Source organism: Chrysochloris asiatica, unplaced genomic scaffold (assembly GCF_000296735.1).
Source record: "Chrysochloris asiatica unplaced genomic scaffold, ChrAsi1.0 scaffold00009, whole genome shotgun sequence".
NCBI classification, from domain to species: domain Eukaryota; kingdom Metazoa; phylum Chordata; class Mammalia; order Afrosoricida; family Chrysochloridae; genus Chrysochloris; species Chrysochloris asiatica.
Window position 1 is genome coordinate 6486131 of NW_006408527.1, and position 23555 is coordinate 6509685.

A 23555-nucleotide genomic window follows, 5' to 3' on the forward strand; every position below is an offset into this window, starting at 1 on the left:
TGTTGACATATGCAATCCAGGTGGTGGTGGTGGTAGTTATGTGCCATGGAAGTGGTTCTAAGTCATAGCAACGCTGCATAGGGTTTCCAAGGCTGTAAATCTTTACCAGAGCAAAAAACCTCATCTTCTCCCAGGAACGGCGGGTAGTTTCAAACTGCTGACCTTTAGATTAAACAGCCTGACTCATAACCATTATGTTACCAGAGCTCCTTTGGGATCCAAGAGAAGTTATTATCATAACCATTACATTACCAGAGCTCCTTTGGGATCCAGGAGAAGTTATTATCACCAACCTGACTGGTGTGCGGCCAAGTTACCTATAACCTGCCTATAATGACAAGAAAGTCACAGCTTCAGGTTAAATATCAGTTTTATTCAGAGCTGGGTGATCCGGAAGCTTCAGGGAGCAGATTTTTCAGATCTACACCGAGTTGCCCCCCTGCTCATCCCTCCTGAAACCCTGACCCTGTAGATGGCCATCAGAACTCATCCTTGATGTCAAAATGGGGCTGATCCTCGGGCTTGAAATCCAGGTTGGGGCTGCCATCCTCGTTAAGGATCCTGCGGGCTGTGTAGCCGATGATGGGGTATTTGGCCTTGTATACTCTGGTGAAGACATCATCCAGGGATTCTAGCTCATTGGCTGTCAACCCCGTCTAGGGGAGAAAAGCCCCACGAAATAGTGGGGCCGGGAGGGGGTGAGTGACTGGGGTTTGGCACTGGCCTCTCTCCATCCCCACCTTGCCCACCCACAGTCTGAATTCAAGAGCAAGACAGTTATCTCAACAAAGCTAACTGCAGACCACTGATTGCTGAAGAGGGGCAGCAATGACTTCAACACTGGTTGCCGTTTAACTCATTTAGGTCTTGCAAACTCAGAGAACATCCATGGGGTGCAGTCTGTGCCCCACCCCCTTCCTGCCGGGCTAAGCCTACCTGCTCTCTGCACACTTCCCCTTACACACATAGCCATCTTTTTCCTCCTTAATTCCATTCTATAATGTTGTGACTTAAGATTTTCATCAGCTCTGCCTAGTGGTACTGAGTACACCCAAAGCACAGGCAGGTCAGTCTTGCTGTTGGCATTATTTAAGTCCGGAAATGACTGTATTTGATTTGTTGTTTTCCCTTCAGAGAAGCATGTATATAGAGGGAGACCAATCTAATTCATCTACTGCACTGTAGCAAGAGGTTAGGGCAGGAGGCGGGGACGTCATCATCTGCTTCTGTGCGCGGGGCTTCAGGGGAGATGAGGTTGGGATCACACTGTGAAGGTTACTGAGTGAGCTCACAGGTTCACAAGTGATTGGACTTGACTCTATAAGCAGTGGAGAGCCATGGAAGGTTTTTGAGTAAGAGTGGTATGGTAAGATATCTGTCTTGAGAAAATGGCTGTCCACCCCCCACTCCCACCCTGAGTGAAAACTAGCCAGTTGTGAAGCTTCACTATTGCCCTGAGGTCCACATCCAAGACAGTGGGACATAAAGACAATGGCCTGTAATCTGGCTCACGGTGTCATGGGTGAGGTCTGCAGGATCCAGGGACATCTTGGCCACACCTCTGGTGGAGTCTTTCCCGGTCAAGGCATTGTAGGGGGCTCCTCTCCCATAAAACTCTGCAGGGAGGAAGGGAGAGAAAGTGAGTACGGGCCTGCATTCGGAACAGCTGAACTAGTGTATGTTTTGCTCTGTATATTCTCAACAACAATAACAACAACAACAAAAAAATTTTTTTTTAATTTAAACTATTAAGAATGTTAAGGAGCTCTGGTAGCGTAGTGGTTATGAGTTGGGCTGCTAACCTCAAGGTCAACAGTTTGAAACTACCATAGAGAAAGACGAGGCGTTCTACTCCCGTAGATTTATAGCCTCGGAAACCCTGTACAGGGTCACTATGTGTCGGAACCGACTCTACAGTACTTAACAATAACAACAACATTAAGAATGTTAACACAAAAAATGCTTGGTATTCTTACATTTTGGTGGAAGTCAAGTCTATTTCCATCCCCTAGTGTTTAGTATCAAATAAAAAATGAACCATTACATGAACTGGAGAGGGAGGTGGTTCCATACAATAAGCACTGGACTGTGAACCACAAGGCCCATGGTTCGAGCCTGCCAGCCGCTCCGCAGAAGAGAGATGAGGCTTTCTGCTCCTGCAATGATTTAAAGCCTCAGAAACCATAAACAGGGTCTCTAAGAGTTGGACCTAGTTGATGGCACGTAACAACATTATAACAACTACCACCGTAATATCATTTGTACTGACAACTGTTGATGTGTTAAATGCCATCGAGTCAATTCTGACTCATGACCACCCTGTAAAGTTTCTGAAGAGTGGCAGGTGAGTTTGAACCATCGGCCTGGCCATTACCGGTCCAGTGCTTATCCTACAGCACCACACCAGGACTCTAGTTACAATTAGGAAAACCATCAAATGATTAAAATAATCTATGATGCTCTATGATGTTGATTCTTTATGAACACTTGTTTTGAGGTGGACTCCACACTTGGTTTCTATTTTGTCATGTCACCTAAGAGTATGTTGTTAAGTGCCATTGAGTCTGTTCCAACCTATAATGACCCAGTATAGGGTTTCCAAAGGAGTGGCTGGTGAGCTTGAACTGCTGACCTGATGGTTGAAATGACTTTGCAGTCCAGTGCACTAACCCACAGTACCACACCAGGACTCCTGAGAGTATAGTTGAAATACTTGAAAATACCTAATTTTGCAACCGTTTAAATTTGGTAATAAAGAAAAGACAGAAATAGTCTAAAGCTCAACCTTTTTCTTCAAAAGCATCCTGACAGTCTAAAGGAGTTGTTGTTTTAAGTGTTGTCCAGCCCATTGCGATTCAGGGAACATGAGATAGAGTGGAACAGTCCCATATAGTTTTCTAGACGACAGCTTATGGGGGCAGGTTGTCCAGTCTGCTCGGTGGATTTAAACTACTAACCTTTTGGTTAGCAGTCGAGCACTTAATCATTTGTACTATCAGGGCTTCTACATAAAGGAGCAACAAGGTTTTTCTCACTGCTTCAACTAGGGTAAATGATCAAGTTTGATGTTGACTCTACAGACAATGGACAGACACAGAAGGCTTTTGTAAACAGCACGGCACTGTTGTTGTGTGCTGTGGAGTCAGTTCTGACCCACAGCAACCCTGCATAGGGTTTCCAAGGAGCAGCTGGTGAGCTTGAACCATCAACCTTTTGGTGGAGTGCTTATCCTACAATGTCACACCTGGACTGAGAAAGGCTGAACTGAAATACTGACAAGATTGTGGACTCCACTTGATTACTTAAGATGGAAGAAAAAGTACTTGCCCAATGCCTTCCCTTTTCTCACACCTCCAGTTTCCACTTTGGTTCTTCAGTACCCCAGAAACAGAGATTCAAAAGCCAAGCTAAGCTACTTACCCTTTCCAGAAGTGACATCAAACACTACGCCCTTCACCGCCATGTAGATGGGCTGGTCTTCCTAGAATAAGCACAGGGAGAAGCTGCACAGGCTAGTAAAATCTTTTTCCAGCCAAGAGCAATGGCGAAAGTTAAAGAAAGGGATGAAATTGAAAAGCACTCAGTTCTGATTAAGGGAGACCCATGTGATACAAACTAGAACTGTGCTTCATGGGGCTTTCATGGCTGTGACCTTCCAGAAGCAAAGAGCCAGGCCTTACTCCCGAAATGCCTCTGAGTAGGCTGTGGTTTTGTTTTATTTACTTTTTATTATAAACTGGATGAAGGCTTATAGAACAGATTCATTTTCCATTCAACAATTCATACACATTCTGTTTCATCTCACTGGCTGCAATCCCCACAATGAAACATCTCTTAATCCCACTTCCTCTACCTGGGCAGGGGTAGGGAAGGAAGAGTGGACTTCATTGACATATAGTCAAGTGTCTTCATGAGTGGATTCAGCAGATAGGAAAATGAAGGCTTAGAGAAGTTAAGCAATTGGCTGAGGCAACAAATCCCTGTCACATCATTTCTCCAGTTGCCAACTGGGGATAACACCTGCCTACCTTTCAAGAAAGAGTCCTGGGCAGCTGCAAGTGGTGAATGCACTTGGCTGCTAAATGCACCCAGAGGTGCTTCAGACGAAAGACCTGGTGATCTACTTCAGAAAAATCAAGTCACTGAAAACCCTATGGAGCAGTTTCCTCTGACACATATGGAAAATCACCATGGGTCACAGTCGACTTGATGGCAACTGGTGCTGGTACTTTTCAGGAATATTGAATGAAACAGTGTATGTGAGTGAGCACCTGGCAGGCACATAGTAGGAGCTCAGAAATGGATGCATATTAAGATTCCCTAATGACGAGTCACGCAGTTTGAAACTACCAGCTGTTCCATGGGAGAAACATGAGTCTTTCTGCTCCTGTAAAGATTTATAGTCTTGGAAACCCTAGACAGGGTTGCTATGGGTTGGTACTGACTCCACAGCACACAACTACCAACAACAACTGGCTCCTAGGAATCCTGATGTGGCGCTGTAGGTTAATGCGCTAGACTTCAAGGATGGTTTGAACTGCAAGGTTAACGGTTCAAGCTCACCAGCCATTCCTCAGAAACTCTATATAGGGTCGTTATGAGTCAGAACCGACTCAACGGCACTTAACAACAACTGGCTCCTCAAGATATCTCCCAGAAAATCTGCTGATTTTGTGGACAAGTGCTCCCACCAATTTATCAAGGTTATTTATTTTTGAAGTCCTGGTGTGGTGCTGCGGGCTAATGTGCAAGGTCAGTTTGAACTGCAAGGTTGGTGATTCACACTCACCAGCCACTCCTCGGAAACCCTATTCTGGGTCGCTAAGGGCTAGAACAGACTCAATGACACTTTACAACAATGATTTTATTTTTAAATAATACTTGGTGTTTCCAGTGAAGCTTTGCACAGTAGTTTAGGTTCCTACCCCAAAATTTCTACACAAGTTGTTCAGTGACATTGGTTACATTCTTTACAATGTGTGAACACTCCTATTTCTATTCTGGTTGTTCTTTTTCCATTAATCTAATTTCCCTGTGCCTTTATGTCTCATCTCTATTTTAAAGCATTTGTTGACTATTTGGTTGCATATGTTGTTGTGGTTGTTAGGTGCCACCAAGTTGGTACCGATACAGAGTGATCCTATGTACAACAGAACTGAACACTGTACTTATGGGTGATATTATATTTTAGATTATTTGCTGTTTAGCTACAAGCTGACCTCTGGGGTTAGTTTCAGTTCATGGTTTGAACAATTTCTCAGGACAATAGTCTCAGGGAGTCCTCCAGATTCAGCCAGTCCCATAGATTTGTTTTTTTGTTGTTGGCGTTTTTTCCTTTTTTTTTAAAAAAGGAATTTTTTCCACATTTACCAGTGTCCATCTATTGTGACTCTGATTAGAATACTGGTAGTGGAGGCAGCTGGGCATGTAGTGCTTCTGGTCTCAGGGCAGTTGAAGCTGTGGTTTGTGTAGACTATAGTCTTGTATATTCGTTTTCTTTTTGGAGTCTTAGATTTTCCTCTTTTCTTTTTTACTTGAGGGACTCCTGGTATGGCACTGTAGAACCAGCACTGGACTGCAAACCACAAGGTCAGCAGTTCACACCCACCAGCTGCTCCTTGGAAACGCTGTATAAATAAGGTCACTGTGTGGTAGAACCAACTCAACAGCACTTAACAATAACAGCTGTTATTTCATTTAGGTAGAGACCAATAGATCTGTTTTAGGTGGCTGCTCACAAGTTTCTAAGACCCCAGAAACTACTCACCCAATGAAGCTGTGGAACATAACTCTATGAGTCATATTATGCTCACTGACTGAGATGGTCCAAGAGAGTACAGTCTCAAGGATTCGTCTCAAGGACACTGCATTGTCAGCTAGCAAACTGTATGCTTGCTTCCTTGTGGCAATTTCCTGGTTTCCTTCATGGGAATGACTTGTTCTTCCAGTTTGATTGCTTATCAAGTGGAGTATGAATTTACATCACTTTTGAAGGATATACTGCGGTTGCAATTTTATCTATGGTATTTCATCATATTTTCCATTCTATTGCTTTTCGTTTGATATTTATCACTTTGTGAGAAACAAAAAACCACTCAAATAAACATGACACTCAGATACAGATCTAGACATCACCTTCTATATTTCTCCAATGATTAAATATTAATCTCCTCAGTAAACTATATGGTGAAGGTGTAAGAGGAAGTCACAACACAGGGGCAGAAAGGAATGTTTAGCACCTGCTGGGGCATCTGTTACACAGACCATTCCACAGGCCCAACAGAGGAAGGGCCTTATCAGTTAAATACCTGGTGTGCAGTACAGGGAAGGGGAGTTCTTATCAAGCAGAGATGGGCAGCTATTGGCAGGGGGCCAGCAGGCAAAGATTGTCAGGTCTGAGAAATGGCAACTGAGAGGCCAGATGGGGGAAGCCTCAGGAGCTTCAGTGCAGACTTGGTAATCTGAGACACCCTAAAAGCTTCCTGGGCACCAGCTTCACATCATGGTGTCGTTCCATGCCCCACCCACAGGAAGGCCAGAAGTAAGATCTTTCAGAATTTAGAGTTGAATGTGTGTAAACATGAGACTAAATCAAAAGGAATTGCTACTGAGGTTCCAGTTCATCCAAGCAAGAATTTATTCCAAACAAACCACGCACCTCTGCAATCAGTGGGTGGCTACAGACAAGTTCTCTCAGTAATACATCTGTCTTAGTCTTTCTTGTTAGGGTGCCTTCAGAGAAAGGGTCCAATCAAAACTGTAACTTCCAAGGTGTTCTGCTGGGACCATTACATTCAAAGTCAGCTCTGAAAGTTATATGTTTTGTTTTTATTCTAAAAAGGTGTCATTTAGGTAGTTTTTCTCAAAGGACATAGGACGATCATGGGGGCTTATTAAGAAGCTTTAAGAAAATGGAAAACTACACTGGTTAGAAAAAGGCCAGGAAAAATGTAGTAAGTAATATTTTCTATCACAATAATGCACCTGCAAGGGTGGTCTTGCAAGAATTTCATTGGGAAACCATTCACTCTACAGTCTTGATCTTGCCCTTTCAGACTTCTTTTTGTTTCCAAAGCTCAAAGAACATTGAAAAAACCCCACAATTTGACTCCCTCAAGAATACCAAAACTGGTGTTTTGATGAGTTATAAATCAAAGAGTGTTAAATTCTTTAGGGAAGGGTTGTTGTTGTTGTTGTTAAGTGCCGCCAAGTCGATTCTGACCCATAGTGACTCTATAAAGGGTTTCTAAGGAGCAGCTGGTAAGCTTGAACCACCGACCTTGCAGTTAAAACGACATTGCAGTCTGGCACATTAGCTCACAGCGCCAAACCAGGACTCCTAGAGAAGGGTTAGAGAAATGGAAATACCACCTTCAGAAATGTACAGACCTAGATGGAGAGTATGTTGAGAAGCAATAGCTTTATGTTTTTATATTTTTAATTAAGGTTTCTATGATTTTATAGCAATACTTTTTTCCTTATCCCTGTAGATATCATACTTTTAATCTATTTATGATCATGTTATTATTGTTGTTAAGTGCCATCCTATTGGTTCTGACTCATAAAGACCATGTACAGGGTTTCTGAGGCGCGGCTGGTGGGCTTGAACTGTCGACCTTGTGATTCACTGTCCAGTGCTGATCCTACAGCACCACACCAGGACTCCAATTAAGTCATTAAGAAAATAGCAGGATGGTTGCTTTCTCTAGTATATCAAAAGAGGTGTCTCCATGGGGTCATGGTCCTAGCACAAGCTTCACAGTCACACAGAGTTTGAGCCAACACATATAAGCTATGTTGCCTCAGGCAAATGACTTAAGCTGTCTGAGTCTCAGCTTTTTCCTTCTATAATTGTAAGTTGTCACTGAGTGAGTCCCTGACTATGGGGATACAATACACAATAAGACTGGACTACTGTGATCAAGGTTTTCATTGGCTGATTTTCAAAAGCAGACTGCCAGGTCTTCCTAGTTTGTCTTAGTGTGGACACTGTGTTTAAACCTGCTCAGCATCATGCAACACTCAAGTCTTTATTGACAGATAAGCACTTGACGTGAACTGGCTAGGAATCAAACCCAGGCCTCCCACATGGAAGGTGAGAATTTTGCCACTGAATAGCCATTGCCCTCTTCCTTTGTAATGTTGTTGCGGTTCTGACTCATAGTGACCCTGCATCCGGTTTCCAAGGAGAGGCTGGTGGGTTTGAATCGCCAACCCTGAGGTTCAAACTGAACTTAAGGCCCAGTGCTTTCTCCTACAACACCACAGAAGGATAATCAAAGCACTTCACACAACGGTTTGTTGTAAGGTTTAACCAATAATGCAAGAGATAGGAAGCAGTTTGCAGTTTAGGTGGATAAATGTTACTTTCCTTTAATTTCCTGAAAGTTTTAAAGACAGGAATTAGCCAAGTGGAGGGTAAGTAGAAACTTCTCCCAAAGTAAAACAAACATAAAACAATCCCTGCAGTGGAATCCATTTAGATTCCTAGCAACCCTTTAGAACAGAGCAGAAGAGAATAGGGTTTCCAAGGCTGTATGTAATGGTTATGGAAGCAGACTGGCTAATCTTTCTCCCGTGGAGTAACTGGTGGGTTTAAACCTTTTTGACTAGCAGCAATGCATTTAACCACCGTGTCAGAAGGATTCCTTTATCTTAAAAGAAAATGGAGAAAAATTCAGTGTTCAAGAGTCTGAATGGAACTCTGGCGAGACTCTAGGTTAAAACTGAACGGAGCTTTGAAGCTAATCGAACACCTTCATTTGTCAGATGAGGACATGTATGCAGGCTTGGGAAATGACTTGCCTAGAGTCATTCTGTGGGGCAAATTATAGAGAAAGACGGTTCTGGAACCTAGAGTCTTAGAACCCAAGACTCAGTCCACACACTAGAGGGCACACTTAGCACAGAGAGAAGGCACACTTAGCACAGAGAGAGGGCACACTTAGCACAGAGATAGGGCACACTCAGCACAGAGGGAAGGTACTTGTCTCAGACTAGGAGAGGGTGTGAGTCAGCTGAGAAATTCATCCCAAAGCCTCAGGAGCACCAGGGAAGACAAAGAGTGGTCAGAGGTACCAGGGCAGGAGGAACCCTGGGGAAGTGCCTACATAAAGGAGGCTGGAGGGCTTTCCTCACCATCTGGGTTTCCTCTCTGTCTGCGGTCAGGCCACTGGAGGGTGTCAAGCCAGCCACCATGATGAGGGCACATAAAGCAGCAGGGCAAACAGGACGAAGATGACCATCTGCTCCTGAACTCCAACACCCTAGTACCCTGCACCGGGGCCTGGAAAATTCCTCACTGGCATCATCAATCGACCAAAGGGTATACCCCTATAAACCCACCCCCTACCCTACCCCCCCCCCCCCCAATTCTTCAGCACACAGTCCCTCTCCCTCTCTGGATCCTAAGTCCCCAGCCGCTTCATCACTCCACATCATCCTCTCTGCCTCCATCTCGGGCCTGGCTGCTTCTCTGGGTAGGGTCCTGCTCTCGGCTCTTCTCCATTGATGGTCCCAGAGACCTCTGCTCCTAGACTGGAGAGTTAATCACTCTCTTCCTTGCTACAAAACATCTACCTTTACATTTCCAAACCTCACAATCAGTCCTGATTTTTAAATGTTTTGTTGTGAATTATGTGATAGTTTACATGGGAGAACATTGGTTTTACATTCAATCTATTATATATCGCTTCATTGCCATGGTTACAATCCCCTCCATGCAGTCCTTCCCCCGTGCCCCCCAGGTCCTCTGGGTCTAGGTTCCCTCTTGAAAGCTTGTAAGCCAGTCACTTCTTCTGGAGGCTTGTTTTTTGCCAATGCCTTTAGTGCAGCTTGGATTTCTTCCTTCAATAGCATGCATTCTTGATGATATGCTACTTCCTAAAATGGCTGAATATCAACCAATTCCTTTTGGTAAAGTAACCCTACATATTCTCTCCATTCTATTTTGGTGCTTTCTTCATCATTCAAAAATGTGCACACAGAATCCTTCAGTATTGCAACCCAAGTCTTGAATTTTTTCTTCAGTTCAACTTGAGAAATGTTGAGCATTTTCTTCCCTTTTGGTTTTCTAACTCCAAGTGTTTGCACATTTCATTATAATAGTTGACTTTGTCTTCTCGAGCTGTTCTTTGAAATTTTCTATTCAATTATTTTACTTCATCCTTTCTTCCAGTGGCTTCAGTTTCTGCATATTAAAGAACAAGCTTCCAGGTCTATTCTGATATCCATTTTGATATTTTCTTTTATGTCTTTATAATGACTTTTTTACTTTCTTCATGTATGTTGTTCCTGAGATGATCTCTAAATTCAGGTAGGATTTATTCAAGGCTGTCTTTTGGCTCTTACAGATTTGCTTTCATTTTCCTTAGCTTCAGCCTGAACTTGCTTTTGAACAGTTGATGGTCTCTTCCACAGTCTGCCCCTGGCCTTGTTTTGGCTGATGATATTGAACTTCTCTATCATCTTGTACCACAGATACAATCAATTTGATTCCTGTGTATTACTGGTGAGGCCCACACTGTATATTCATTTATGCTGTTGAAAAAAGGTCTTTGCAATGAATTTCACTGGTTTTGCAAAACTCTAGTGTGCAATCCCCAGCAACATTTCCATAACCAAGGCCATAGTTTCCAACTACTGAGCAGTTCTCTTTGTTTCCAACTGTAGCATTCCAATCACCAGTAATTACCAATGCATCTTCATTGCATGTTTGATGAATTTCAGATGTAAGAAGATGATAGTATTCTTCAATTTCATTATTAGTGGCTAGTGTATAAATTTGAATAGTAGTGATATTAACTGATCTTTGTAGGCATATGGATATTATCTGATCACAGTCAGCATCGTACTTCAAGACAGATCTTACAAAATTCTTTTTGATAATGAACACGACGCATTCCTGGCATATGACTGTTGTATTAAAAACTGGCCAATACCTGTCCATTTCAACTCACTTATGCTGGGAATATCTGCATGCATTTCATTTCACTTTGGACAGTTTCCAATTCTCCTACATTCATACTTTGTACATTCCATGTTCCGATTCTTAGTGGATGTTTGTAGCTGTTTCTTCAGATTTTGTACAGCACCACATCAGCAAATGAAGGTCCCTAAAGGTTTGTTCCATCCACATCATTAAGGCCAACTCTACTTTGAAGAAGCAGTGTTTCCCCAATTGTACTTTGAGTACATTCCATTCTTAGGGGATCCGTTTTCAGCACTATTATCAGAAAATGTTTTGGTGCTATTCATAAGGTTTTCAGTGGCTTACCACTTAGTAGTACTCCACCTTTCCTTCCAAGTCTGCTTTAGTCTGGAAGTTCCACTGATATCTGTCCACCACCGGTGACCCTTGTGATAATTAAAATATCGGTGCCATAGCTTCCAGCATTACAACAACATACAAGTCCCCACAGTATGACAAATTGGCACATGAGTGTTGATTCATGTAAGAAGAGACCGAAAGTTGTATATCAGACAGCTACTTAAAAGCTTTTAAGAATTTACTCACCAAACTAGGATGCAGAACATTATCTTTGTGAATGATACTATGTCAGTTGACTAAGTTGTCCTCAGAGACTATGGTCCCAAGCCTTTCAAGCCCGTAAATCAATCATGTGAGTTGTGTGGATATGTCTAGGAAGCTTCTGTCACTGTAGCTCCTTTGTAAAATCTATGTAGATATACATATGCAGCATACAGAGTCCTGGTGTAGCACTGAGGGTTAATGCGCTGGACTGCAAAGTTAGTCTGAACTGCAATGTCTGCAGTTCAAGCTTACCAGCTGCTTGCTCCTCAAAAATCCTATACAGGGTCGCTATAGGTTGGAACTGACTCAATGGCACTTAACAGCAACAACCACAATGCAGCATATACAAGTGTGTATATATAAATACCTACAGATTGCCCTGCCATGCATGTGCCCTATTCATATATATATATACACATATATACATATGCATTCATATTTACCTACTTAACCCCATATGTTTTTGGTTGTTTTTACTGTTGTTGCATAATTGTTTATGTTATAGCATTTACCAAAATTATCCCCTTTTCTCATATTCTTAGTGTCTTCATTTACTTTGGTCAAGTTGTGCTGAATTCATCTATATTTCTTCTTGCCTTGCCCATCACCAAAAGCTAACAAGTGTTTACTATCTAGAAAGTGATTCCCCCTCCCTCTCCTGCCGTTCCTGTAACCATCAATTAACTTTGCTTTTTGTGTGTATAAACTATTTCTGACTTTTTATAATAGTGAGACCATATACCATTTGTCTTTTTTGATTAACTTATTTCACTCAGCATAATGTCCTACAAATTCATCCATGCTGTAAAGTGTTTCATGGGCTCCTCATTGTTCTTTGTAATTGGATAGTACTCCACTGAATGTATGGATCAGAATTTGTTTATCCATTCATCTGTTTGATGGGTACTTAGGTTGTTTCCATCATTTTGCTATTGTGAATAAATACTGCAAGGAACATAGGTATTAATTATACGTATCACTACTCTTTTTTTTTTTTTTTTTAAGTTTTTATTGTGAATTGAGTGATAGTTTACATGGGAGAACACTGGTTTTACACTCATCATTTCATTGCAGTGATTATGGTCTCCTCTGTGCATCATCATTCAACAGTATTTGCTTCTATTCCCTCTGTTGTTGTTCTTCAGGGGGGTGGATTACACAAAAACACTCAGGAATATATAATCATTTAAACAACCAAAGGGTACATTCTGAAGCCTGCCTCCTGGCCACCAGCATATAGCCTTTCTCTTTCCATGAGTCTAGAGTCCTCAGCTGCTCTCTCCATGCCCTCATCTCTGCCTCCATCTCTGGTGTCACTGCTTCTCTGGATGGGGTCCCACATTCTGCTTATGCTTTTTTCCCTTGATAGTCCTAAAGTCCTCTGTTCCTGGACTGTACGATTAACTACTCCCCATTTTGTTACACAACTTCTACCTTTACAGTTTTGATAGTCACAATTATTCATAATAACAATTACTAACTACTGAATCATAAGAATCTTGTCCCTATCTCCTTTCACCAGATCCATCTAGACAAGCCGAAAACTATTCGCTGGGGATTCTACCTTCCCTTGCACACTCTGAAACTAAATTCCCTCTTGAAAACTTGTAAGCTAGTCACATCATGCCTTTATGGTGGTGGCGTGCCATGGAGTCGATTCTGACTCATAGAGACCCTGTGCGTAGGGTTTCCAAAGCTGTAAATCTTTAAGGGAGCAGAAAGCCTCATATTTCTCCCGCAGAACCAATTGTAGTTTCGAACTGCTGACCATGAGGTTAACAGCCTGACTCGTAACCACTATGCTACCAGAGCTCCTAGCCAATGTCTAAGTTGCCCATCCCTATCAACCCTGTATACAGAGTCATATCACTACTCTTATGTCCCTAAGATACATACCTAGGAATGGAACTGCTGGACCACAAAGTATTTCTATGGCTAACGTTTTAAGAAAGGGCCATACTGTTTTCCATAGTGGACTTTGACACTTTGTTGAAGATCAGCTTCCCATAGATAGATAAGATTTATTTCTAGGTTATCAATTCTGTTCCATTAATCTATGTGCCTGTCATTGTAGTACTACTAGGCTGGTTTACCATGCTTGCACAGTAATTTTAAAACTGGGAAGTGTGATACCTCTTACTTTGTTCTTCTTCTTCAACATTGTTCTAGCTATTCAGGGCCCCCTTCCTTTTTATATAAAGGTGGAGATTAGTTTTTTCCATTTCATTAAAGAATATTGTTGGGATTTGGGTCAGGACTGAATTACATTTATAGATTGCTTTTAATAATTAGTATTGACATGTTCACAATTTTAAGTCTTCAAATCCATGGGTAGGAAATGTTTTTCCATTTATGTAGATCTTTTTTTAGTTTCTTGCATAAGTGTGCTATGGTTTTCCTCATGTAAGTCTTTTACATCCCTGTTAGGTTTATTCTTAAGTACTTTATTCTTGTTGGTTATTGCAAGTGGTACTGTCTTGATTTCCTTTACAGACTTTTTCTTCTTAGTATTACAAGCTGTGTGGCTTTGGGCAAGTTACTGAACCTCCCTGTGCCTTGTTTCTCATCTGAAAAATGGGAATGATAATAATAGTACCTACTTCATGATCTTGTTTGCCAGCATTAAACTAGCTTTAAAGTGGCCAAGAGAATGCTTGACACAGTAAGTTCTCATTTTTATTTGTTAAATAAATACATCTGGTTCACCTGGGTGGCACAAACAATTTACACTTGTTGACTTTTCTAATCCACTTAGGATTCCATGGAAGAAAGGTGAACTGTTCCCAAAAGCAAAGAAAACCCCGTGGAGTAGTTCTCGTCATTAACACCAAAGTCGGAATCAACTCAATTGAATAGGTTGGTGGTTTTTTGTTGTTGTTCCAGGCCCCAAAATCATGCTGAATCCTTGCATTCAGTGTCCTCCAACCCAATTAAGACAGAAAATACTCGGAGGATGGTAAAAAATCAGTTTTGCTCTTGAAGGATGACATTCCACATGGGTCAGCGTAGAATCTGCTAATTCATCCCAAAGCAACTCCCTTCCTGACATCTGCTCTTTTCAATAAACCAATCCTTAGCCCTAAAAGCAGAAAAGAAAAGTCATTCCTCTGCCCCTGCTTGTCTCCACTGGGGAACATTCTGAAGACGCCTCATGTGACATGCAGACTAGACACCAGCAGCAAAGAAGGTGCATTCCTCTGGCCTGCAGTCCTGACACACATCTCCACGTTCCTAAATGGCTTGGATTGATACTGTTTTAAATTCCAGAACCGAAATGTATGTTTAAGCCATTCAGAAACGTTACCTTTTGATCATTTGCCTGGGCTGGGGTCCCAGTGGTATATGCTGGCTACCAAAGGCCTATGTTGGGCACAATGACCATATTTTAAGCAGAATCAAAGGGAAAGCCGGGAAATTTGAATTTACTGTGGTGTAGTGAATTCTCCAATGTCTCTTCTAGCCATAGTCTGTAACTCTCACCAAACAATGTTTCTGCCCGGCTGGGTCTGGTTAAGAGAAGGTGAGAGAAGAGCTTGATAGGATGATATGATTCAGCTGTGGGTGTAAAAACCTGGCACTCTAGCATGTGTTTAAAATGAGCCATCTCAGAAGCCGGAGAGGGATCTTACTACCATCAAAGAAGAAGAGATGGGAGGGGAGTGTGTCCTTTGGACCCCAAGGACTCTGCTCTTTGAACCTCTTGGACCCAGGGACAGAAAGCTGTGATGCTGAGGAGGGACAGAGGAGCAGCAGCAGCAGAACCAAGAACCAGAGCGCGAGACAGATGTGTGGACTTCCCAGCCCATGGAGCAAGTAAGTGTGAGTGACTTTGGGCAGGAAGTTTGCTTGTAAAGTGGGGTGCTTCCAGGCACTTAAGTAGAGGAGCTGGAGGTGAGAGAATGCCCTCAGATTTTCTTGTACCCTGTCAACTTCCCTAAGCAAACTCATAATTCTGAGTACAGTATCTGAGTTCTCTGTGGCCATTGCAACCAATTATTGAACCTAGCAGAGTAAGACGGTTGTGGGACAGTCGTCTGGTGCTAGGAAAAGAGCCCTGGTGCCACAGTGGTTTAGCACTGGACTGCTAGCAGAGACGTTAGTGGTTCAAGCCCACTAGGCGCTCTGAGGGAGAAGCTTCCATAAAAATAATTATTGTTGCTAAGTGCCGTCAAGTCAGTTCTGATTCATAACGACCCGGTATAGGGTTTCCAAGGTTCAGCTGGTGAGCTGAACCATCGGCCTTGCAATTCAAACCAAACTTGCAGTCCAGTGCATTAACCCACAGTGCCACATTAAGACTTCTCCATAAAGGTATACTCTTGGAAACTCTATCGGGCAATTCTACTCTAATTTACAGGGTACCCTGTAAGTCAGAATCAATTCAACAGCAATGGGTTTGAGCTTCTTTTTTTATTTAAACTGCGATGGTGCTTTATAGATGTTAAGATTCTTAATTATACTTACATATGGTAGCTAGTTGCCAACGTACCTATTCTGATTCATAGTAACCCCATGTGTGTCAGAGTAGAATATTAATTTTAGAAGTACATCACACTGGTCCTTTCTTCTGAAGTACCTCTGGGTAGACGTGAACCTTCAGTCTTTTGGTTAGCAGCAGCACGTTAGCCATTTGTGCCACCCTGGAGGCCTAGCTATGTTATTTCCTTGGTTTTTACAATTACCTTGTGAGAAAGCTTTTACTATACCCATTTTGTGAATGAGGATACTGAGGCTTATTAGCATTTAAATAATCTTGCCAAAAATCTCTATGCTAGTGAATACATGGACTGAAGTGTAAAAACAATTATGAGGATGGTACAGGAACCAGCAGTGTTTTGCTCTATTGTGCAGTCGCTTTGAGTTGGCACTGATTCAATGGCACATAACAACAACAGTGAATGAAATACCAGGATTCACACTCACACTGTTGTAATTCTAAAACCCAATTCTTCCTCACTGAAAATCTAAACACTACTCTTTGACCTGTAATTTGTAAATTAACAGTAAAATCCTCTTACGGTGGTTGTGTGCCGTGGAGTCGGTCCCGACTCATAGTGTCCCTGAATAGGATTTCCGGGAGCAGAAATCCTCATCTTTCTCATGAAAATACTGCTATAACAGGTGATCTAAAAAGGCTACCACCACCAGTGAAGCTGCACAATCACTATTTCTTTGTGTACGGGCAATTTTGAGAGAATTTGTTGTTGTTGTGTGCCGTGGAGTCGGTTCCGACTCACAGCAACCCTGTACAGGGTTTCCGAGGCTATAAATCTTTACAGGAGAAGAAAGCCTCACCTTTATCCCGCGGAACTGCTGGTAGTTTTGAACTGCTGACCTTGCGGTTCACAGGCCAATTTGTAACCATTCCGCTACCAGAGAGAACTAGGGTCAGAGAAAGGGCCCTAGAACACATTTTACCTTCTTGCCCTATTTTTATATTTGTTCGACATGCTTATTCTATGAATGATACATCATCTACATGAAGATCCTCAACGCTACCTTCTCTAAACAATCTTGGGAGTGCTGCCACACTTGGCTGCTAATAGGAAGTTTGGAGGTTTGTGTCCACTCAGGCACCTTGGGAAAAAAGGCCTAGCAGTGTACTTACAAACATTCAGTCACGGAAAACCCTACGGTGCTGTTCCACTCTGACACATACAGCATCACCAGGTGTTGGCACTGACTCTACAGCAACTGGCCTGGTTTGGGTATACAACACTCACATCAACAACTGTGAAGACTGTGGTGTGAAAGGCCACCACTGAGACAGTGTTTCAAATTTTAGCAAGTATTTCAAGAGGACAAATTTATGCCAGAGAACCAACTAGACGGAAATTGGTTAAATTTAAGCCCGAAGCACAGGAATAGGTATTCTCACACTCCCACATGTGAATGATTCAAGAAGCCACTTTGAGATTTAAAATACCCCAAGAGGAGGAACTGGTACAGGGCATCGGTCAGTGGATCTGGAATACACTGTAGTTCTGGGAAAGGAACCAGCAACTTGCATGCCTTTCCTGGACTTGAGATCTGAAGGCGACATCTCGCAGGTTTCTGCTGGGGTACCCCGCTCTCACTGCAAACCAGCCAGCAGAATGTGGGACTTCATGCTGGTGGGTTGGCCTGGCTCTCCTGCAAGAAGGATATACAGTGGAACCTATAAGAGCTAGGGCTCGAGGAATTGCCTTGTTTTTCTGAGTCTCACAAATTTTCCACCGTTGACAGGGTACAGTCTTCACACTTTTCTATCGTTCATCTTGGTGAAAAACATTTGAGTTTTCTGACAGGTTTCCACCTTACCCAGGTTCAGGCTTTCGTTTGTTTTACTGTAGTGGAAATAAGACCTTATTCACTGCTACATGTTTCAGAAAGGCACCCTAGTAGTGTAATGGATTATGTGCTGGGCTACAAACCATCAGTTGGTCATGGGAGATTAGGCTTTCTGCTCCTTTAAAGAGTTACAACCTAGAAAACCCTTTACAGTGTCTCTATACAGGAACCAACTCGTGGCACACCACCACCATCACCACATGTTTCAGAATGACATGTCACGCAGATCCACAATCCTATAGCAGAAACTCCACAGCCGGACGTGTTTTGGAATTCAGAATTTGTCAGATTCAGAAAGATACATAGCACCTCTAGGGGGCCCTATCTGAGGCAGTACCCCATAATCAAATACATGTTATTTCTCTCATAAAACACGAACATGTACATTCACACAAAATGTGATTGTTGTTGTTATTAGGTGCCGTGGAGTCAGTTCCGACTCATAGCGACCCTGTACAGGGTTTCCGAGGCTGTAAATCTTTATGGGAGCAGAAAGGCCTCATCTTTCTCCCATGGAACAGCTGGTAGTTTCAAAGTGCTGACCTTGTGGTTCGCAGCTCGATTCGTAACCACTACGTTACCAGAGCTCCTTACAAAGTGGCATAGACAGACTCAAGATAGACCTGTGCCAGCTTGACCAAAGTTCCATCACCAATTAGTACACTTAAGGTCTGGTTTTGTGTTCAAATGACTTTGAAAAAAAAAAAAAATCTCCTATTCAGTGCAGTATTTACTAAGTTTCTGAATTGTATAAAAGGATTGTTGTTGAAGTGCTGTCGAGTCAGTTCCAACTCATAGCGAGCCTGTATAGGGTTTCCGAGGAACAGCTGAGGGTTTGAACTACAGACTTTGTAGTTCCCAGTCCAGTGCTGATCCTACAGCGCCACACCAGTCCATAAAAAGATTATGATAGGGGTTTGCAGCGACCCCACGATTGCGCAGCGCCGGTTGACGAGACCACCCTCCGTAACACCCCACTCGCTCCCTGGACCATGGCCACAGACTCATGGGCCTTGGCGGTGGATGAACAGGAAGCAGCAGCCAAGTCGTTGAGCAACTTGCATCTTAAGGAAGAGAAAATCAAACCAGATGCCAATGGTGCTATTGTCAAGACCAATGCTAATACAGAGAAGACAGATGAAGAAGAAAAAGAGGACAGAGCTGCCCAGTCCTTACTCACCAAGCTGATCAGAAGCAACCTTGTGGATAACACAAACCAGGTGGAAGTCTTGCAACGAGATCCAAATTCTCCCCTTTACTCTGTGAAGTCTTTCGAAGAGCTCCAGCTGAAACCACAGCTTCTCCAGGGAATCTATGCCATGGGCTTCAACTGCCCCTCCAAGATACAAGAGAATGTGCTGCCGCTGATGCTTGCTGAACCCCCACAGAACTTGATTGCCCAGTCTCAGTCGGGTACTGGAAAGACAGCATGGCCTTTGTGTTGGCCATGCTCAGCCAAGTAGAACCCACAAACAGATACCCCCAGTATTTGTGCCTCTCCTTGACATATGAACTCGCTCTTCAAACAGGAAAAGTGATTGAGCAGATGGGCAAGTTTTACCCGGAACTGAAGCTAGCCTATGCTGTTCGAAGCAATAAATTGGAAAGAGGTCACAAAATCGGCGAGCAGATTGTCATTGGCACTCCTGGGACCGTGCTGGACTGGTGCTCCAAGCTTAAGTTCATCAACCCCAAGAAGATCAAGGTGTTTGTTCTGGATGAGGCTGACGTGATAATAGCTACTCAGGGCTACCAAGATCAGAGCATCGTATCCAAAGGATGCTACCTAGGAAGTGCCAGATGCTGCTCTTCTCTGCCCCACCTTCGAAGACTCCATGTGGAAGTTTGCCCAGAAAGTGGTCCCAGACCCAAACATTATCAAACTGAAGCACGAGAAGGAGACCTTGGACACCATCAAGCAATATTATGTCCTGTGCACTAACAGAGATGAGAAGTTCCAGGCCCTGTGTAACCTCTACGGGGCTATCACCATTGCCCAAGCCATGATCTTCTGCCACACATGCAAGACAGCCAGCTGGCTGGCAGCAGAGCTCTCCAAAGAAGGCCACCAGGTGGCTCTGCTGAGTGGCGAAATGGTGGTGGAGCAGTGAGCCGCTGTGAGCGCTTCTGAGAGGGCAAAGAGAAGGTTCTGGTGACCACCAAAGTGTGTGCCCGTGGTACCAATGTGGAACAAGTGTCTGTCGTCATCAACTTTGACCTTCCTGTGGACGAGGATGGGAACTCAGACAATGAGACTTAACCTGCACCGGATTGGGCACACCGGCCGCTTTGGCAAGAGGGGCCTGGCCGTGAACATGGTGGACAGCAAGCACAGCATCAACATCCTCAGTAGGATCCAGAGCATTTTAATAAGAAGATAGAAAGACTGGACACAGATGACTTGGATGAAATTGAGAGAATCGCCAACTGAGAAGCTCCCCTAGCACCAGTGTTCCCTCCTGCGCTCCCCACGGGAGATAGTGCTTTCCCTTTATCCCACCAGAGACAGAGGTACGAGTAGAATAAGCTACCTACCTCATTTCAATTACGTTTGGACCTGATGAAAAAAATTGTGCGAATGATGGGGGAAGGTAGAAAAAAAATTTGTTTTTATACAACTTTTCAAGATTAGGCATGAATACACAGAAATTTACCTTTTGGGGGGGGAGGGGGAAGATAGCCACAGAGAGCTAGAGCTGAGAGTGAAGCATCCAGCTGATAAGAAGTGAGGGGAGATGCACAAGAACACCCAAACTTGCAGACAGTACCCATTTGACCTAGCTTCGATGGCTTGATAATCAGAACTTGACTAGACAAAGATTACCAAAAAAAAAAAAAAAATTTTTTTTTTTATAAAGGAAACAAGGGCAAATTGCTACAATTTGATGAACCTGACCTATACTCATGGAGGCAGTAACTCTAAATCCCAACAGAGAGGGTAATTTACTTCACATCAAGTATCAATGCTATCCCCTCTGTACACAGGGTAGATAGGGACAGGCAATTTAGACATTGGCTACCTAAAATAAGGGGCGATAAAGTCACGAAGTGACTGGCTTACAAGGTTTTAAGAGGGAGTTTAGTTTAAGAGTATGAGGGGAAAGAGAGTCCCCACTGAATAGCTGTCATCTTGTCTAGATGAGTCTGGTGAAAAGAGATGGGGATAAGATTCGTATGATTCAATAGTGAATAACGTATCATGACTAATTGCAGCTGTCACAATTGTAAAGGTAGAAGTTTTGTAACAAAAACAGGGGAGTGGTTAACCTTACAGTCCAGAAACAGAGGACCCTAAGACCATCAAGAGAGGAATGCACAAATAGAATGCGGGGCCTTATGCAGAGAAGCAGCAGTGCCAGAGATGGAGCCAGAGATGGGGGCATGGAGAGGGGAAGTGGCTGAGGACTCTAGATTCATGGACTAAGAAGAGAGGGACTAAGAGCTGGTGGCCAGCAGGCAAACTTGCAGAATGTCCCCTTTGGAGGTGAAAATTATTATATATGTCAGAGTGGTTTTGCTTTTACTTTTTAAAAAAAAGCTAAACTGAATAGAGAGAAATACTGTTAACTGATGGTACATGGAGGGAATTATAATCATTGTAATGAAACAAGGTGTATGATTTGTTGAATGTAAAACTGATCATCTGCCCTGTAAACTTTTACTCAATCTGCAATAAAAAACCTTAAAAAAAAAAAAAAACAGATTATGAACCTTTTAATGTTTAAACTGAGTTTGTCTATTACTAAATGCGGCACTTCTAGCCATATGCCTCCATTCTTGATGCACTGCAAATCCTGGAGTCCTGGTGTGGCTCTGTAGGATAAACACTGGACTGTTAACCACAAAGTTGGTGGTTCAAACCATATGCAGGGTTGCCATGAGTTGGAATTAACTTGAAGGCTCTTAACCTTCATCAATTTAGATAGTTGATTTTCTTTTCTAATGAGATATTTTTGTGATTTTTGTCCCTAATCATGGTTCTTGTCTCTTAAGTAGGACGTCAAGTATAACTTTCTGAATTGAGGTCATTGTGGGTTAAAGAAAAGTAGTGTGCTTATCTGCTAATCTAAAGATTGGTGGATTCAATTCGCTCTCTTAAATACACACACACACACACACACACACACACACACACACACACGGCACTGCGGAATAAAGGCCAGGAGATTTGCTTCTGTAAAGATTACAGCAAAGAAAGCTTTATGAAGCAGTTCTACGGTGTAACACTCCAGGTCCCCATGAGTCAGAATCAACTCAATGGCATTGGGTTTTGTTGGTTCTTGGGCAAGTCATTTGCCTTGTCCTCCCTTATCTGTAAATGAAATTATTTGGAGGAAGTGGGTTAAGTGATGTTACATTGAAGGAATTGCAAACAAAGTGTGTGATTTGTTGAATGTAAATCTGATGATCTGCTCTGTGAATCTGAACTCAATGCATAAAAAAAGTTAAAAGAAAAAGAAGAGAGAAAAAGGCTTAGATGTGAGGGCTGCAGAGGTGGCCAGAGACACAGGAGCAGAAAAGCAATGAGCAGGGATGGGCTGCATCATCCCAACTCTCACCGGTCCCTGGGGGGCAGACATTTTATTAGGAACACCAGATCCAGCTTTGATTCCAGTGAGTAGGCTGAAGTGGTACCCTAGTAGATGCTGGTATTAAAAACAAAAAAGTTCCGAGGTTCATGCACCACGAGGCTTCAAAAGATTCATGGAAAAGTGGAATGTAAAGATAAGGAATTCTTCCAAGAACTTTTTGAAGCCCCTTCGTAGGCAACGAGTCTCAAAGAAGCAGTTGTGGGTGGAGAGAGAAGAAAAGAGAAAGGGAGGAAGTACGAAACTTCTCTTGGTGTTGGGGAGACAGCTCTCGCCCAAACCCTAAACCGTCGGGGTCTGGGAAAGGAGGCCCAGCAGGCCTCTTCCAGGGCAGCGCGGGGCTGTCGTCTCGGAGCCCGAGATCAAGCCCGGGAGTGGGTGCCCCCGCGGGCCGCGGCGGCCTCCGGGGTCCCTACCTCCCCAGCCCCAAAGTTGGGCACAACCCTGGGCCCCTCCAACGCGCGCTGCCCCGCCTACCTCCGCCCCGGTGTAGCGGGCCAGCTCCTCCTCCGTGAAGAGCCGCACCGGGGGCCCCCGCTCGGCGGGGCGCGGCGTCTGCCCGGCTCGAGCTGCGGGGAGCCCCGGGGCCAGCGCCAGAACCAGAGCCAGAGCAGCCAGTGGCCTCAGCCGCCACCCCGAAGCGGGGTACGACATGGTGAGCGTGCCGAGCAGGGCGAGGAGCGGCCCGGGCGGCGGCACCCGCGCGCTCCCGCCCGGAGGCCCCAAACCCCGCCCTGCGCGCGCCCGAGCCCTGGTGGCGGGACTCCGTGCCCTACCCAAGCCTTGAGTGCGTCCACTGCTCCTGCGGTCGTGCTGGGCTTGTTGGGCCTCAGTGAGCCGCCAAGCTGCACAATTGTGGAAGTAGAAATATGACCCCAAATCTCCTCATTAAACTCCTGGGTGGAAGTCGGGCATTAAGCAACATTTCTTTTACTGGTTCTGTAGACTACACACTCCAACCTCCCAGCATTTTAGGATAGTATGCTCATATGCTAGGATCCCAACTCTGCTAACAATTTCATTTTTAGCTGGTATCTTTTCCTCACTGTGGTGTTTAAAAAGTTTTAGGTCCTGAAACAGATTTTTGCAAAGGGTGGGGAATG

The 23555-nt window shown here is 43.7% G+C and overlaps 1 protein-coding gene and 1 pseudogene across 1 annotated transcript; one reads left to right on the forward strand and one right to left on the reverse strand.

Moving 5' to 3' along the window:
- Nucleotides 1-479: 479 nt before the first annotated feature.
- Nucleotides 480-23106, reverse strand: NENF (neudesin neurotrophic factor). The gene is made up of 4 exons (XM_006834021.1): nucleotides 22930-23106; nucleotides 3421-3481; nucleotides 1513-1616; nucleotides 480-656 (listed from the first exon to the last, which is right to left on the reverse strand). The coding sequence occupies exons 1-4, from the start codon at nucleotides 23104-23106 to the stop codon at nucleotides 480-482; spliced, it is 519 nt and encodes a 172-aa protein (XP_006834084.1).
- LOC102814358 lies at nucleotides 18856-20294 on the forward strand (annotated as a pseudogene).
- Nucleotides 23107-23555: the final 449 nt, after the last annotated feature.